The sequence below is a fragment of the Hermetia illucens genome, chromosome 4 (genome assembly GCF_905115235.1).
Source record: "Hermetia illucens chromosome 4, iHerIll2.2.curated.20191125, whole genome shotgun sequence".
NCBI lineage: Eukaryota > Metazoa > Arthropoda > Insecta > Diptera > Stratiomyidae > Hermetia > Hermetia illucens.
The window spans coordinates 116377222-116396348 of NC_051852.1; the positions used below are offsets into that span (position 1 = coordinate 116377222).

Below are 19127 nucleotides of genomic sequence, written 5' to 3' on the forward strand. Positions count from 1 at the left end.
GGCTAAGCCTGTGCGAGAAATTTGACAAAATCCATGGTGGCATCTGTATGTGGTAGTATCCTCCCCTTCCAAAGTACCCTCCATCTCGACATCTGCCCAAATAAAGTTAATAATAGTATATTATTACATTTTCACACATTACTGTATATTGTTTCATGCCTGCTGCACAAAAACCCCACAGAAAGTTTTTTGGCTGTTCCGAATGGAGATTTTCGGGGGAAATGCATTGCCATCGTCCGACGGAATCCAGTTTCTTTGAGGTCAGGTTTTGTGAAGATCATTTCAATGGCCTACTATTTCTGGCCGAAGCTAAAATAATTATTATTCGGACTCCCTTAGCCCTGAGTCCGCCATCCACTTGGAGAGAAACTGCATCCCACTTTTCTAGTCTATGGGCTCCTCTTTTTGGGCTAACACTCACAGTTAAAAAAAAATACAAATGACTACGGTTTCGTGTAAGGCAGTTTCTCTCCAATTGATCCGGTCCGCCACCAAGTGGACTCAGTTCTCCTTCAACTCCAAACAAGAACTATTTTTGCTTCGGCCGGCTTAAGCCAGAATTACTAGACGGTTTTCCCATGGATATAATTTGCCATGATTGCCCATGATATGCTTATTGATATAAAGGAGCGAATTACATCTGATTACCACTTCGGTCACGCTGCTTTCAGGGCAGAGGCAACGCCTCTGTCCTGGTCGAAACCACAGTCGTTTGTACATTTTTTTTAAACTTGGGTGTTACCCCAAAAAAGGATCCACGAGTCAAAAATGTGTGAGACAATTTCTCTCCAATTGGTCCGGTATTCCACCAAAATTTTTCTGTATAAAATAAAACTAATAAAATAATGGTGAAAAACAAAAAATGCAGTTTTTTCATCAACAATTCCTTTACAATTATCCACTGGCTTTCCGAAATATTTGACTTCAAAGTGTATTCTAGAATCTTTTAATTGGTTGATTGAATATTTCCTTAGGGTAAAATTACCTAGAAGAAATCACTTTGATCTATTGTAACTTTGTTAGTTAAAGCAAGTTAAAAACTGAATTTTGAAGAAGAGGAACGGGGGATCGTTTCTCTTCAATCCTGAGAAAAGCTCGTGGCAGTGATTCTTCAAAAGGTATGACCCCCCGGATGGTGCTTCATGATAAAGTTTGAATTTTTAATTCTAATGTTCTAAGTTATGTAAGCCAGGTCCCTTTATAACCTCGCATTCACCTTTATCCTTCTTATAGTGCTTCCTTACGGGTTTATTTTGATGTCATAATGTTTGAATTTAATTGTCAACTCCATCATATGTAGCGACAAGCTCCTCCCTTCAACCTCGCACAAGCGTCTTGACTATGACACCACACAGAGGGCCTTTTTCCAATTTAAACAAGAATTTCGGCTCAATCGCCTAGATATTTTGGGCCATGTGGAGTGAAATGTTGTAACTCTGGAGAGTACTCTCTCCTCTACGGCTCCTCTAGATTCTCTTAAGGAGCATCACAAATATGCAGTATTACGCAACAATAGGGATTGCAGAAGAATGTTAGTGTCATTGCAGCAAATTTAGGAGTTGTCTTCTAAATGTGCGTAACATAAGAGATGTTGATATCGGCCTCATCATCTGATGGTCCCTTACCTTCGCTGGTATATCTGCATTTGCTCGTAGAGTATCGGCCCCCAAGTTCTATACGAGCGTGAGTGAGCACGACACGCTGGAGCGAAAATTTCACAAATACGTTGGTGAGGATAATGCATCGCAGAAGAGCTTGCCAGCAATCGCAAGCTGAAATTTGTGCCCATGTTTTTATTTTTTACAGTAATTATAGATTAAGAAAGGAACTGTAAATTTATTATTTTCTTTAGCATACAATTGTTTCGGGAACCACGTGCCTCCTTCAACTGTGCTAATACCTAAGATACCGAAACAATTGTATGCTAAAGAAAACAAAAAATTTACAGAATAAGGAAAAAAACCTAGTTCTTTTCTTAACCAGTCGCAAGTCTTAAAATGGTCCCTTGAAGGGTGACGATCTTCCTGCACTCTCTCTCTCCTTGAGGCCTTTCTCATTGAATAGAGGAGGGGAATGGTCACGAAGGAAGAACATCCGTTTCGAATGCGACAACTAGAGGAATATTTGCGTGCCTCCTGTTTGTGTAGAAACCACTCTGGAACGTATCAAAGAACATCTCGAAAGCTTGATCGACAGAGAGCAGACTGGTTCCCACTCTGAATCCTCCTGCATCGAGCACATTAATACTCTTCAGATCATTGTCCAGCAGTATGCGGAGGGAAGATTCCCGCTTCACCTGGTTTTCATCCATTTCGAGAAAGTTTTCCGCAGCTTGAATTGAGAGTGTATCTCGGATCCTGTTATCAGCGCGACATATGGTACCGCGAAATGTCATATGTGGCATCAATATAAACTCGGAAGAATTTCTAGTTAAAAGCAGAGAACGCCAGGGTCACCTTATATTCTTTTTTCTAGTCATCGGTGGCCTCCTTCATGCTGCCTTGGATAAACTTTTCGACTACAGTGATGACATCTACTTGCTTCTTACCGGAGGAGGCAAGCGCAGCTGGACTGGAAGTGAACACCAACAGAAGTAAGGTTCTCAACCTGATGGAACAGCACATTTTTCCGATTTGCATTAATGAGCAGAATATCGGGGGTATCGAACAGTATATGGGAACCATTGCTTTTGTCCAAAGCGACACCGGATTTGATGTCGCCTAAAATGTTAACAGAGCAAATTTCGCCTTCGCTGTTGTTTTCAACTCTGGACACCAGCATCAAGCTTAGATTTGGTTAATGTACTCTCTGTGCTACTATATGAGAGTAACACCGGAAAAGGGACAAACATTGTTACATCAACTCACGTCTGGCCTGGGACAATAACAAATGAAGAATTTCGTTGGGTTACGGGTCAGATATCTATGGACGTGTTGATTATCCGATGAAAGTAGCAGTAGATAGATCAGACATTGAGAAAAGTAGCAATTTCATTCGGGTTATACTATGCAATGGTACCCACTATCGTTGGGTGGGCGATAAGTGGCTCGCTCCAGGGTTACGTAGTGCAAAACCGTGGAGGAAGAGTCCAAGCCTTTCGAAACGAGAATGGCGCTGTGATTTATCTGAACTTTATTTAGGATAACTTTGATGGCGAAGCACTATCGAAAGTTTTTTGATGTTATACAGAGCCCAAGCACCCCTTAAAACTGTTAGAAACCCTAAGTTCAGGAATACAGGTTTTAGGTTTCTTAAATAATATATTCTACAAGTCTCTCATTAAGAAACATAAGGACAGCAAATTCAATCGGGTCAACACTTTCTGATAATTGTACAGCTGATATGATTCCCATTGAAAACGTCCCGATCCACATTAGGCTATCACACCTGTTCAGACAAAGTTCAATTCACTCTGCTCGAGATCTCTTGTTGCCACGTGAATTGTGATTCTATCATCGATTGACAAATTCCATCGAATAATATATCAATCGTGAATTTCATGTGAGATAATCATTTAGTGATTACGCAATGTCATGAACTTTGCAGTTCCAACAGCTGTGCTGAAAATTTATTGTACAGTTCGCTCAATCAGGAGTTTCTAGTAAACTTACAACATATCGCTCTCTCACTTCGCATTATGAATATTCATTAATACTAGTTGTTGTTCAAGGTCAGTAGCCAGTAGTTTTTTGTATCCTTATCACTGAGATCTACATCAAGAATTATATTATAAATACGGAAACTAGTGCGCGTATACAATAGCGAATAGATTAAGATTTATTGTCCTTCAGTTTTCTGATTTTAGAGACGAAATTTTCGCTCCTGTTCGATTTTTCCACACTGCAACCGTTTTTACGACTACTTGTTATCGTGTCTGGAGTGTATATTATCATCTTAGATTATCTTTATTTTAAAACTAACTAAACGGTATTGTAACGTTTCGTCAGCATTTTCCTATTGCTCTCTCACGGCAAAGTATTACTGAGTTTACTGATAATAAAAGTATGTACAACAATGCTCAGAGATTTTTTAAGTCATTCAAAATTGTGTTATTATCTGAACTTTATATTGTAGTACCAATTTATTATCAGGTTCGCTAAAAACTATAGTATACTTGATATGATGGTTGTCCCGGTGTTCAAGGCTGATAACAGTCGAGTTTTCAACTGCCATTGAACATTATTATTTTTAATCTGTTTAGTTGGGATCGAGTTCTGATGTAAAGAGGAAGGGTAATTGCTTGGTTTCGATTTTCTGTCAATATTATATTCAGGAATCCTTGAGATTTTATCATAATAATTAGAAAAAGTGATTTCAAAGTGCTAGGACCTAACTAGAAAAGTGTTCAACTTACACCTTAAATATATCCTGAAAAGAGTAGAAATTAAAATCGTATTCGTTTCGATGAAGTGTTCTAAAAGTGATTCTTTTTCATCATTTCAGGATGGAAAGCTTCTGGGTCCAGACAGCAATCGGTGCTTTCAAGGCTATTGCTTTTGTGTGTGATATAATTACTTTACCAGTGTATTTAGTGCTACAGCAACCATGGAAAAGAAGGCAGCTGTCTAGAAGAGTCAAGGTAAGGATTGCAAATAATATATAATAATAACTACTCAATAATAAAGTCAGTACTGTCCTCAAAACGTTCCCTAATTCGTCGAATGTGGAATACTTTTATATAATACTGTGTCAGTAGCTCCATTTAAAACGACCTTTATATTGCGCGCCCTATTGTTTTTCATTTTCCACGGTTCATTTAACGTAGTTAACATGTCAACATGAGCATCACATGATAGTTAATTACGAATGATCGTAAATAAAATATATGGTAGTTGGAAATTATTAAAATCGCTTTCCATTGAAATCTAGACTTCGTCATCTTGAGGTTCCCCAATGATTTCAATAAATCTTATCGCCACTGTTAAGACATGTGTAGATAAGTTATTCGATTTCTAATTAAATTACGATAGATCGCGATGACGATTTATCAAAAGCCGAAATGGACGGTTTTGTAGCTTTCCCGGGGTCATCAGCCAATTTACATTGGTTGGCTTTTCATGAATCTTCGCATAGCTCCTATTTCACTCTATGGAGGTTAGTAATATACATTAACTATTGACATGTACACAGTCAAGCCATCGGACATATATTTTTTTAAGGGGGCAAGTAATTCTAAGCAATCACAAACATGCATGAGTGTGGCAGGAATTTCAACGTAGGGCACTACGTTGAGGTTGCGAAGCAAGCTTCTCGGGAGGTCTTGGAGGGAACTGGAATACATTTCCGCGAACTGGCGCAACGGTGGCATATAGGTGTGACTGATACGTTATGCTGTATTTAGGAGTTAACGGAATTAATATTTATAAGGGGGCTCAGCCTCCGCGCTTAGTGGGGAATGGTGTAGAGCATCTAATCTTTGTCAATCATTCTTATGGCTGGTTTCCCTTAGTTATAAGTCATAGGTTGTCAATGAAAAGTAGAATAAATCGCACAAAATTCAGGAAATAATCGGTGTGTCATACTGATAAATTTCCTTATAGGAATCTGATTCTGCACAGCCTTACAGTAAGTCTGAATATGAGACTGCTAGACCTCCAAAATCTACCGAAACCGCCAAATTTATCAGCTCCAACGGTGGCATATCTGAAACATGCTTATCAAAAGATTTTTTTCTTAATTTAGATAGTTCTCTTTGGCTTGTGATAAGATGAGATCATTATTCGATTGAAAATGCCTGTAAAATGAAAAATTCTTTATGTTTTACTCTTGAAATATTCCCTGTATGTTTCTTAATTGCTTCTTGCGCTTATTCGCTAAGTTGCCCGATTGGCAGTTACGAGTGCCAAATAATGTCCCCCAATGAACCTTTAACATTTAATTTAAAAGAAATAAAATAGAATTTCTGTCTAGTCCAGAAATTAGCAAGGATGAATAATATATAATCATTTATAAGGCATGGCGTAATATTTGGATAATTTTGAAAAATCATTCTTTGCTGCACAAAATTTGCCTAAACATAGCTCCTCACTCGCTGCATGTAAATTCTTTTACTTTTGTAAATACTTCTGACATGGGGCACTATATTGGTATGGGACTTCATCAAAACACTGCTTACTAAATGCATTGGATCCTTGTTACGTGGCACATCTTGATGCTCAGCATATTGAGCAGCGCATGGATTCGTGTAGCTCGCTGGGGTTGGTTTTTATGCTCTCAGAGCTTCGCGTGCATGAAAGCAAACTATAATTAAAGCTACTTTCTAATCTGTCTAAACTGGACTGTCTTGATGGTTTGTGAATTGCAATTATTATAATACTGTTAGTACGAAACTTTTGTTAGCAAGTGTCTGAGTGGCTTTAGGCTTGTTGTATTTAGGAATGGCTGATGTATTGTACATAGAAGAGAAAGTGGTGGTGGTGGTGATTCTCAGGTATGACGATATCTTTTGACATTGAATCTGCTTTAAAATTATGGAAATTTTATAAAAACTTAACATAGGCATTGCATTACAAAAAGTTAACATAACCACTTTTGACAAAAAGATTGTTGTTTTGCACGTTTCTAGAACGGTTGTTGACATTGTAATATTTCATTTAGTAAGCCCTGGGTTCTTCCTGAAGTCAGTGAGAAATCCATTGGCTAGAGAATGAATAGGAGTTCGCTTCCCGAGGTGTACCACAGTGGAAGGCGTTATTCTCCTTTTGAGTTGTTTAAAAGAATTTACGTTGTACAGCGTCGGATAGTCAATGACCGGTCTATTTATCACAATGAAAATTTGAAGGAGACACCCAAGCTAGTTCGACAACCAAGTTGGCTTTGGAATTATCCAAACGCTCTCTCAAATTTAGATGCATTGTAATAACTCTTCCCAGGGAAGTTATAACTGACCAACCACTTTATCCTTAAGGGGTTAGGCCACTGTAGCGGTCTAATATATAGGCGTATTTTGGAATATTTCTTCAGCGTGACAATGAACTAAATTAAAATTCTGGTAAGAGGCCTTAATTGTACATGTCATAACCTGCATAAGTTATTTTTTTGAAAGCATTGCAAAAGAAAATAGCAGCTACAAAGCTTTTCTTCGACGATGCTTCCTTTTTTGAAAGTCCCGTGACCAGGCCGATTTCACCTACAATATGTTGATTTTTGCAAAAACTGTATGTCAGAAAATATTTATTAAAAACAAGTCGGGAAACCAGAGGTTGTATGCTTCAGGTATGAACGGCACTTGTCCCAATAGCACCTAACACTATAGTTATAACTTCATGAATTTTTTCAGATTTCTTGTTTGGTAAGTTCTGAGAATGGGCCAGTGAAAGAAATTACCACTTTTCAGCCCCCGACCTCTATCTTTATGTAAAGTCAGAATTAAGACCAGGATCGAAAACCTCTATTCGAGACCTTTCATATGATCCCTCACATGACTATATTTGGTAAAAAAAATATACCCTCTTTGCATGTACCTCCCGGTATGTTCGCATCGGACAAAGAAAGGTTACACCAAAAATTCGGGTTCTTCACGGTGCTAACTATAAAAATCCCTTTTGGAAATTCTGACTGGCAATATACCTTTGTCCCAAATGTCAATAGATTAGGTAGCCGTTATATGCATCATTTGAAGTTGTTTTTGCTCAGTTTCACATTTCAATCTGCAGTTGTTGCGAATTCGTTTCATGTTGTTACTCCGTCTTGGGGGATTTAATTGTCTTTCTGTCTCAAGGGATGCTAATTATGATAAGTTGATTCAGAAATATTTCTACCAGATCTGTCCTTACCAAGTTTTTCTTTTAACTAATATCGCAACTTATTGAAAATCATTGCTCTGATTGGTTAAATGATTGAATCCGTTTCGCGAAGGGGAGTGTAAATGTAAGGATAAATAGATACGGGTAGCAATCCAATCTAAAATGGAATAAAAGGAGGTAAAGAGTGGTTTGGAATTAACCTTCCTATCGGCTAGAAATCGTTATCAGAATTATGTTTGTACATCGTTTTCAACGTAAGTTCAGATAAAAGCATTTAGTAAATGGAATTCCTTTTACAATCATGGATCATTGTACTTCTGTGTTATCGGAGAAAGAAATGCAGAAATATGTCTCTTTTAGCATACCTTCCGTTTTATCTTCTTGAAAAACAAAATCAATAGAAGATTGTTCGATTTTTTTCTATCTCATATACCGAATTTCGATAATGTTTTCTTATTCAGTGCAAGATCTTTCATCAAAAGCCAAATAGGAAGTCGCGGCATAATAGACCGTAACGTAAACTGTTCGATAAGTCAGTGACTTTGATGCAAACAATGCACACAAATTGGACACTGACAATTCTTTATAATAGCGACGTTAGTACACTGTAAATGCTACAGGCTTACGTCTTTTCAATAATGTAAACTACAGAACCGTAATCGTTACCTAAACATTGCGCATTACTTCCCTATTTATTACTGTAGGATTCGAAGAAAAGCGTGTAATCAGCAAATAGCTAATAAAATTATCGTCACATTGTAACATTAAAAGCTTTGTTTTGAAAACGTCGGTATAATACCATTATTTACTTATGGGTTGAACTCAGGCAGGAAGGAATTCAGCAGTAATTTATGGCCCATCCTCGCGGAAAGTTGAATAAAGAATTATACTCTGTTTAGGCTACTTTAAGTGCGTTTCTGTATGCTCACAAGGTAGCATTTCTCTGCGCAGACTCCTTTTGACAGAACTAGCTGTTTAGGGTTATAATATGATAGTGCAACTGCAGAAGTTTCACAACGATGTATTATATATGAAAACATGGCAATCAGTTTGATTATACGTAGCACTTAATCAGTGGTGACTACGAAATTTCTATCGAAAGTATAGATCCGTGGTGCTTCCATATGCCTTGTAATAAAAGGGACAACCATTAAATAGTGAAATATGCCTAAGCTAGTCTTTGGTAAAGCCGTTTTTCAGGGCTTCTTATTCCTTCAGTAGTATACGTCCACCGCGCAAAGGCTTGGCATCTAATATAATATGAGAGGCTGGCTCGTCCTAATTGCAAAGTATGCATGTTGGGTCTCTAGTAAAGACCCAACATGCAGCATGGGGTATCAGTTTCCTCACTATGTCGTGGTCGGAGCCCCAGACTTCAGTCACGGTTGTTTGTGGTTGACTTTTTACTTCTCCAGCTGCTTTTGTGTTACCATTTGCACAACAACAATTAGTGTGATGATAATAAACCGAAGCAGATTGTAAACTGATGTTATTGAAGTTTTATTTTGCAGAAAAGCTTGCTTAAAACAAAGAAAAAGGATAAGTGGCGTTTTTTTTTTTGTAAGAAAGCTAAGATCGTTTGCTGTCTGCTTATATATTAAAGAAGTTTTGCAGATTTGAATGAAGTTTTTTACATTTCAAGCTTTGTTTCCATCAGCTAGAAAAACTGATGGTTGGACAATTTTACAGATCAGTAAAGAATATTATCTTAGGGAACTGCCCCTCCATCCTTCTGTCCTTTTTGTTATGATTACCAACATTGTGGTTCCCCAGTATTAATTATTGAAAACAAATTCTCATCGCAAAATTAATTCCGAGGACACAAAAAAATCTAAAAAAATATCATTAGTACTACGTGGACATCAGGTTCGCGTTTGCTTCCGAGATAGTCATCAGATTAGGATTCTATTTCTGTATATTCATATCTCAATTTTGAATTCTTCATCACCAGTGGCAAATCTAATGATTTTTGATAAGATAATTTGTATAAACATTGTCATAATTTTAATAATAGACATTGATTGCACTGATTTGTGATGAATACAATATTTCAAGGTTAGATAATTGTAAACAACAAAGATACCGTAAAATATAGTATGCATATAGGAGGAATGTGAGAAGACAAAGGCGTTCTTGGGGTCCTATCTGTCAAAGTTGATTACTCAGCGAGATATTGCTGCTATCATTTTGAATAGGAGAATAATAGATATATATCGTCAACTGAGGTACTTATGCCTAATTTTTCTTTTCCCCCGTAATTTTGATCATTTCTTGAACGAATTTCCAGATTAATTTTTTTGTCATTTTTGAGATGGTATGCATGTTTTTTTTTGTTTTTGGTATTAGAAATCTACTCCGTGAAAAAAATTTAATATGCTACCACTGAGCGCAATGCAAACATCACATCATTACTTATCGTCACCCAACAGAGAAGTGCTGGCGATATTACTTTTGCGACAAGTAATGTTTTGTAATGTCCGCGCAGATGTGAGATCACATAATGAAACATCATCCAATGCCTTCCTAGTATAGTGCTTTCAAACCTGTCAGTGTTATGATTCCCCGTGCTATTATCTGGTATTGGCCTGGAAAATGGATTCAGATTTGTGTATGGTAAACTTTTAAGTACGGAAACTCTTTGGCTTAATACCGCAAAACGAAATAGAAAATACATATACTGTGATAAATACATAGAAATTATAAGATTATTGTTTAATATGGATACCAATGTGGCGTAGGATTACAAAATATCACATAATAATCTTCTAATCCGTTCTATACATCTCACTGCCGTTAGCATAGAAGAACATTACGCAAAAGGCAACTGCACGTTCGCAGGAATCATAATTCCCTGTTCTTTTCTTTAGATGATATACCATACATTTATATTTTGGATCCTACTTGCACCCTTCCTAAAGACTTGCCTGGCTCGGCTATCGTTTAGAATATCTTCTATATGCACACGATTTAGCTTCCCACTAAAACCGGGGTGACAGTAACAAGAAAAGGAAGGTTTGGTTTTGCTTTGGCTACTTGCTTCGTCAGCTAGTGTTGCTGAGACCTTGTATAAATAAATGTGATTGGATTGTGTGGTAGCGGATTAATTTCTTTGTCTTCTGTGTCATGTTCTGTAATTTATGGATTCGTTGAATTGAATCATGAATTGAAAAATCATCGCAAGCTTAAATTACTAATAAGTTTATATGAGCGCATAGGTTGTCGTTTATGATAAACTTCTGGGGCATTCCCCGATTTGCACGAACCAATAATCTTTCTTGCTATGTGGTGGTCATCAACCGCGTTGGGAGCTCATCTTTGCGAACCAGAGGCAAAAAGGTGACTCAGTGGATGTTGCCATTTTCCTTACAAAGATTTAATATAAAACTAAACAATGAAGAAACTGCAAATGTAGTAGCGAAAAATGAATACCCAATTTCTCGAAAAAGAAATCATAATACAATCGAAATGTGTAGTCTAACCTCAAGATCTATCTTCCCAAATTCATTCTATTATACATTGGTTTAAAGTATAAGGAATGAGGTTTTAAATGTACCGATATTGAAGGTTGACACAGATCTCTTTTTCAGAAACAACACATTGGAATGCCTAAACTCCCTGACTTTCAGTTTCTGTTTGATTTGCCGACTGACTTTTATCGTTTGACTTTGAAGTGGCGAATCAAATGCAAACCGGAATATTTTGTTACGAACAATTTGCTAATATACTCTTGCTATGATCAGATACAATTTTCAAATGCGAAATTGACTCTTTTATTTTTTTTTTATATTTCTAGGCAAAAGTCATTTCACAAGATGATCAACAGATCACATATCGCACGACAGAACCTCCACGCGAAGTTCACGTTAAAATCCTCCAAAATAATATTGACACATTGGAAAAAATTTTCATTTACGTAACAAAACTCCATTCGACAAAACGTTGCCTAGGCACTAGGCAAATCCTAAGCGAAGAAGATGAAGTTCAATCAAATGGACGTGTCTTCAAAAAATACAACATGGGCGAATATAAGTGGAAAACTTATATTGAAGTTGATAAACTGGCATCTTCTTTCGGTCGTGGATTACGTGAATTAGGACAAAAACCTTTGCAAAATATCGTTATCTTTGCCGAAACACGAGCTGAATGGATGATTGCGGCGCATGGTTGCTTTAAACAGAATATGCCAATTGTTACGGTCTATGCTACTTTAGGCGATGATGGTGTAGCGCATTGTAAGTTTTACTAGAGCAGATGGAGAGTAATGGTTTTATCATAATAATTTTATTGTTAGGTATCAATGAAACTGAAGTGACAACGGTCATAACATCACATGAACTTTTGCCAAAATTCAAAACTCTGCTGGATCAGATACCAAAGGTTCATACAATTATTTACATGGAAGATCAGTTACATAAAACTGAAACAACCGGTTACAAAGATGGCGTCAAGATCATTCCATACTCACAGGTTCTGCGGATAGGAAAGGATAGCAAATTCGGTAAGAACAGATTTTTTTATTGTTAACTTGAAATAACTTCTTTAGCTTTGAAAGTAATCAGACAATATTATTATTTTTATATCGTTTATGATAATGATGAATTTCTCTTAGTAAAAGGCTCTTATCGATTAGGACATTTAAAATAATAATTTAAATAATTTCGTGCACAGAAAAGCGGGCTCTTTTTGGTTCCAGATTTTTTACTACTTTTCTGCAGCTATTACGTAGTTTAGTGTAGACACGACTAGAATGAATTATTAGCATTTGTAGGTACTTTTTCGTAAACTAATGTGTTGTTGATTGCTGGATGCCCAAATTACCAGTCGGGTTGGCCGAAGTTAACTAAGAGTGCCACGATCGAAAGGGACGATTCACAACAGATCGCATCCCCCTGTACTCCTCTTACTTTTTCAGCCATACCGTAATTGAGCTCCTAATAATTAGAAAGTTCTCTGAGCATTTAAGAGGAAGTAATGAAAAGGATCCTTAAAATAAAGAATTCATTACGGAAGTTCCTAATAATTTCTTTTTCACTTAAAAGGGCATAAGAAATGGGAGTAATGAGCAGAAATAACTCAAATAAAGATATACGAAAATAAAAATAAAATCATAAAATGGAAAATGAAATCATAAATTTAAAAAAGGGTAAATAAAAAAATATAAAAAATATTAATAATAATCTGAACCAAACTTGGGGTCGATGAAAAACCACTTTCCCCTTAGGCTCGAAAGAAATTCAGAATTAATTTCACAAAAATGGGCAGATCTATCGTGCAAATGACGTAAATTTTCACGAGGTTTAAAGGAAAGAACACAAAATCATCCACGAAATAAGATTTTTATAATATACTGAATATCTCCCAAATAGTTCTTTTGAATGCCTATATGTAAGTCTTATAAACAAAACATTTGTATTTTTCTATTGGGGTTGGAAAAACTGCGATTCATTCAACTACCGAATGATGATTTTATTCGTGATTCCTTCTTTTGGAAATGGTACGGAAATATAATGATTTAACAGTCCCAAGAGCTAACTGCGCGAGCTTAGCGATCGCTAGACTTTGCGCAAGAGAATTAAATCAGTGCTTACTTATGAATTTCCTTCGAAGAAATTTGACGAGAAAATTACTCAATTCAAACATTCACTTAGGTCATAAGAAAGTTTGCTACTGTCAAATGGACGAATCTCCAGATGAATTCCACTAAATCTACACTTCGACCCTGCAAAAGTTGTGGCTAAGATGTGACATTATGCAGTACTCTCACATGTGAAAATATATTCGAAGCTCAATATAACAGTTGACTACTGAATAATGTAACATTGCCGGCCAATTTTGCGACGAGTAAAGTGAAGCTCTTAGTTTGAAGACCAATGATACACCTAGCGCAGATCTATACTCTATGGCACGGCGACGAAAAAATTTGGCTATGGTTGAGTTTACATTTGAATGCTACTTTCAAACCACATTGACTTGGAAATAATGATAATTATCGACTCGCCGAATAAAATCCCATACGTTTGTCACAAACATCGGAACATATCCGAATCTCAGGATTACCTTGCACCACAAACAAAGCTTAATACGTCGTAGATTCGCAGCATTAGTGGATGCTCTGATAGTTTTGCGCGGAAATTATACCGAATTCAAACTTTCTCATGACTCTATCAGCCGACTTCCAAGATAAAGAAAACTCCCTTCTTCGCTGATTTAATGCGCAACATCGCCGGACAGCCGATACCCCTTCAACCTTTCCAATTTGGCCTCTCTACTGCTCGTGAGATTTACCAAATGATGGTTTTTATCTTCCTCAAACTCTGAAGACTTGTTAGGTATGAACTACATGAGTTGCAATATTTACTTAAAAAATGATAAACTGAGGGAGGTTAACAAGCATTCGTAGAAATTTGGCAGTCATATTGTTCTTTTTAAGTCAATTTTCATACTTTTTTCAAGAATTTCCAAACAAAGGGAAAAGGAGATTATGAGATAATTTCCAGCACTGCTTCTGTCTTCGTAGATAAAAATCATAAACCTCTTCTCTGCAGATATGACAGTTTTCTGAGTGGCTTTTGATGAAATCAGACTAATAGAGAAAAAATGCATTTTGATATTTAGCAGGAAAAAATTGAGACAATCGTGGCTGGACTCAATATTGGCAAATAGAATGTCAAGCGTATAAAATAAGGAATCATAAGAGCAGTCGCGAAATTTAACTAAGAAAATCTCAGCAGATCACAAGGTGATAAGGAGAAACTAGTAGCTGGGCCAACAAATTTAATAATAATAGAACGAGATTATAATAATAATAATCGTTGACGCAACAATCCATATTGGATCAGGGCCTTGAAGTGTGTTAGAACACTTCATTCAAGACTGTAACGACGGTACACCACAGTACATTGTAGGAGGCAATGTGGTCAGCATTGCGCTCGCCCGAGATTATTCACTGCTGAGTCGACTGAAATCCCTCTGCCACCAATGTAATTTGAACTGCGACCTTCCGATACGACAGCCCAGCGCTCTAACCACTTGAGCCATTCGGACACAGAGATTGGTCCGAATTATACTTTGAACTTCCGTTGTTCGAATGGAAGATAAATGAGTCCATCAATTTTGAATGGTTGATGTCCTCGGAAAGTTTATATTTCTTAAACTTTACCCATCCGATGAAGATTTTTTTTCGGGATTTCAACATGAAGCCAGATTAGTTATTCAAAACAGGAAATTAAATGCTCGTCATTTAATTGTATCTCAAGTTATTCAAACTAACTACTCCAAATCAGCATTTCAGCAGTTGTTTTAAGCACCAATATCAATTCAAATATTACGCTGAGAAATTGCAGAAAACAAAGTCGAGAGTTGTAAAACCGCAAAAAATGACTATGTGCAGAAGTTTGTCTGCAAGTCTATATAAATATATAAAGGATAACATCGTGTTTCGTAATATCTATAAAAAACGAAATAATATAGAATGGGTCGGATTTCTGCATTGATTGTTAGTCTTATGGGGTTTTCAACAGGGGTGATAAGATTCCGCCATGATGTTTCAGCTATATTTTATGTGACCAGATCTGTAATTTTTTATCAGTGTATTCAGCAAAGTTTGCAATTTCATCATAGATCGTTATACCCGCCAATAACGTTTACAAATTATTCAATTATTTTATCAAAAAAACGAGCTCTACGAGTGCAACTTTCCGTGTCTTTTTGTCATTTTATGATCGTCATAATCATACTCGCTATTCTTCGACTTATTGAAAATTTCTTTGTACAATGTTCACGTATCAATAAGACAAAAAACCAGTCGAAGTGATCAGAATATTGTCTTCGCTCAGGCAAGTGCTCTTGAAGAGTGGAATTTGTCCATTCCAAGGCGTTCTCAGTAATCGGGACTATCTGTGAACACAACCTGGCGGATTTTAAGAATGGATTTCGACTTGCATACATTTTTCTCACTTATTATCATGAGGCTTGTCAATGACGCTTATTTTCATCTCAGTGAATCGGTAAATTAACGGAAATATCGTTTCTGACATTGAATAGCCTCCAAGAAGTTCTGACTACTTCTTTGTAGGGTTATTTGAAGTCATTGGTCTATAGCAATAAGCTAGACTCTCTTCAAACATTACATTCTAATGTTTAATGGGCTATTCATGATCTACTGGAAAAAGTGTTCAAAAATTGGATTCATGGAATTCCCTGCAATCCTTTTTATCTTTGATCCTTTAAAATTTCGATCAAGTATTCAATCTCCGTATTCCACCTATTCTAAAATGTCGAAAGCAATAGGCATTCTGTTCTGTTCCTATGCGTGCTATCTGGGACAGAGAGAATGTCCTTCAATAAATATTCGAATAAAGCAACCAGCATTATCCATGTGTACACTTAAACGAACCATTTAATTATTCCAGAGGGCGTCTCACCATCACCCGATGACACGGCTATTATTATGTACACATCAGGCTCGACTGGTACGCCGAAAGGTGTACTTCTCTCCCATAAAAATTGCATTGCAACGATGAAGGGATTTTGTGATTTCGTTCCAATTTATCCGGATGATGTCCTTATTGGGTAAGTTTCAATATTCATAAATCTCTACCAATCGATGGGAATTTCATTCGAAATTGGAATATAATTTGCTTTTATTTATTTTATTATTTTATTTGATTTTTTATCTCATATTCAGATTCCTTCCTCTGGCCCATGTGTTTGAACTGTTGGCAGAAAGTGTTTGCTTATTGACGGGCGTTCCAATTGGCTACTCTACGCCATTAACATTAATTGACACGAGCAGTAAAATAATGAAAGGCTGTAAAGGTGATGCAACTGTACTAAAACCAACATGTATGACAACAGTACCGGTAAGGATTATACTTTTGTACAAAGCAAGATTTCATTTCAAATTGCAATGAACTGGGAAATTCAGATTGCATATGAAAAATTATTTTTACTGTTTTTTGAATGCCGACCATTTAAATGTGTTTATCGTTTTGTTTCTTTCTTCCAGCTTATATTGGACAGGATATCAAAAGGAATAAATGACAAAGTGAATTCCGGTTCACCACTTACAAAAGCTTTATTCAAATTCGCCTACGCTTACAAAGTGAAATGGACATCGAGAGGATATAAAACACCACTGATCGATAAGTATGTTAAGAAATTAATAGGTAAATAAAACGTGTCTTCATATATGTGTCGTTACAGAGTGATATTCAAGAAAGTCGCAAAATTGATGGGAGGACGCGTCCGTGTTATGCTGTCAGGTGGTGCACCTTTATCGCCTGATACAAACGAACAAATCAAAATCTGTTTATGTGTAGACGTAATTCAAGGTTATGGACTTACAGAAACTACTTCGGGAGCATGTGTATTAGATCGTAAGAGAAACACTTTTTCTCATAAACAAATTCATGTATTAAGCACCACTTTTTCACAGAATATGATATGTCATATGGTCGTGTAGGAGCTCCATTAACAAGTAATGATATTAGACTAGTAAATTGGGAGGAAGGAGGCTATAGGATACAAAATAAACCATATCCTCAGGTAAGTTTTGAACATGATATCTTGTTTGTTATTTCTTTCATATGGTTGAGCGTCAAGTAAACAATTTAACTCAAGTCTAGTAAACAATTAATTTCCTTTCAACATCTGCTGTGTTTTAGTCCAATTCTGTTGTGGACTAAATTCAGCTTGCAAATATTTCGTACAATCGGTCTAGTGACCCTAATTTGCTTCAACATAATTGAATGCAAACACACAAAACAGCGAAAAGAAACGTTCCACTGTGATTTCTATTTATATCACTTACAACTTTTATCCATTAACATGCGACAGCTCTGAGGTAAATAGAACACCTCCGATTTCGGAATATAATTCGAAAGGTGTATGATCTATCAATGCATAGATTAATCGTTCACAAGGTGAATGACTTTCTTTGAAAATGTCATATACCTTGGCTTATGACAAACAGTGATTAATTACTACTAAATATAACTCTAGCATCGAAATAGAAAAGCAATGTCGAAATTATCTTCGACATGACTGAATAACTTTTTTCCACATATTTCAATTATCTAATAATTTAAATCGCTTCTATGATTATCTTCAATTCGATCGGTTATATATTTTCAATTGTGGAAACGCGCCCTTTAACTTCATTTTCAGCTTGGGAAATAAAAAATAGTCTGTCAAAATCGGATCAGGTGAATAGGACGGGTGGTGAAAAATGGTAAACTTTTCTATTGAAAATTGCGAATCGATATCGTGATGTGGACTGGTGCATTGCTGTGCAAGAGAATCAATCTTTAGATGCCTGAAAATCCAGACGATCCATCTGCCTTCCCACTCTACTTTCCTTTTATAGTATTCTGCATTAACACTTTTATCGGGAGAGATGAATTCCTTATGAATTTAGAACCTGGGATCGAAAATTATAATCAATATAGTTTTGGCACGTGACTTACGGTAGCGAAATTTGTTTACCCTGGGTAAACTTTGGTCATCCTAGGTTGTACTCTGACAAAACACCAGAATTAATCACTGATCCCAATTTTATTTAAAAGTGCCGGACCATTTCCTCACATGTTCAAAAGATCGTGGCAAGAAGTTACTCAATTTTCTAATTGTTCCGCCATTAACGTGCGTGGCGCAAAGCGTGCACACAAATCTTTTCTAAGATGTTCTGTAATTATTTTACGAACGGTTCAATTTTCCGACTGCAAACGTCCAAAGAACAATCTGATCGTAGATTTTCTGCTAAAGCAGCGCGGACATTTCCAATAATTTTTAACGTTTGACTTGTGCGGGATCATCGGGGGGGGTTCGTCATCAGCACCTTCCCGGCCATTTTGAAATATTTTATACTTCTTAAAAACCGGTGTACGGAAAAACCTTCAGGTAGGTTTCCATGATAATGAAAAAGCCTATGATGATTGTAACTGGAGTAAACCACACCTTAACACATTGCTTGCCACGCAAAAATCAAATTGAATTCATTTTAGTTTGGAATTGAGGGAGCCTTGAAGCCCGCCACTTGATGGCGGACCGAACCAATTGGAGAGAAACTGCCTCACACTTTTCTGGTTAATGGGCTCCTCTTTTTGGGTTTAAACTCGTACAGACAATTACGATAAGGGAGCGAACTACACTTGTTAATCACATCGACCACGCTGCTCTCAGGGCAGAGGCAGATAGCGACGTCTGAATATCATTAGTATTGCGAAGCGTCGGCCATTGTAGAAACTATAATAGCGGTGCCTTCTGATGCCATCTACTATGAAGGTTCTACAGCCAGACTATATTGCACCTGATCTAATGTAAACGTAGTAAACGAATTAATCTTCTGACAACAGGAAAACCCACTTCTGAAGTAGCCGGCAT

The 19127-nt window shown here is 36.7% G+C and overlaps 1 protein-coding gene across 5 annotated transcripts in view; it reads left to right on the plus strand.

The window, feature by feature from the left end:
* LOC119653539 (long-chain-fatty-acid--CoA ligase 4) overlaps positions 1-19127 on the plus strand; it is an 87178-nt gene that overhangs the window by 63067 nt on the left and 4984 nt on the right. For 3 of the 5 annotated variants that reach the window (XM_038058219.1, XM_038058217.1, XM_038058216.1), the window contains 8 exons: positions 4444-4579; positions 11539-11977; positions 12037-12243; positions 16157-16316; positions 16432-16606; positions 16753-16892; positions 16950-17122; positions 17182-17291. In XM_038058219.1, the coding sequence (XP_037914147.1) occupies positions 4445-4579; positions 11539-11977; positions 12037-12243; positions 16157-16316; positions 16432-16606; positions 16753-16892; positions 16950-17122; positions 17182-17291 (1539 nt within the window). In that variant the 5' untranslated portion in view covers position 4444. Of the gene's footprint in view, positions 1-4086; positions 4233-4358; positions 4378-4443; positions 4580-11538; positions 11978-12036; positions 12244-16156; positions 16317-16431; positions 16607-16752; positions 16893-16949; positions 17123-17181; positions 17292-19127 lie in introns of those variants that run through there. The other 2 variants (XM_038058218.1, XM_038058220.1) reach the window with 2 other exon arrangements.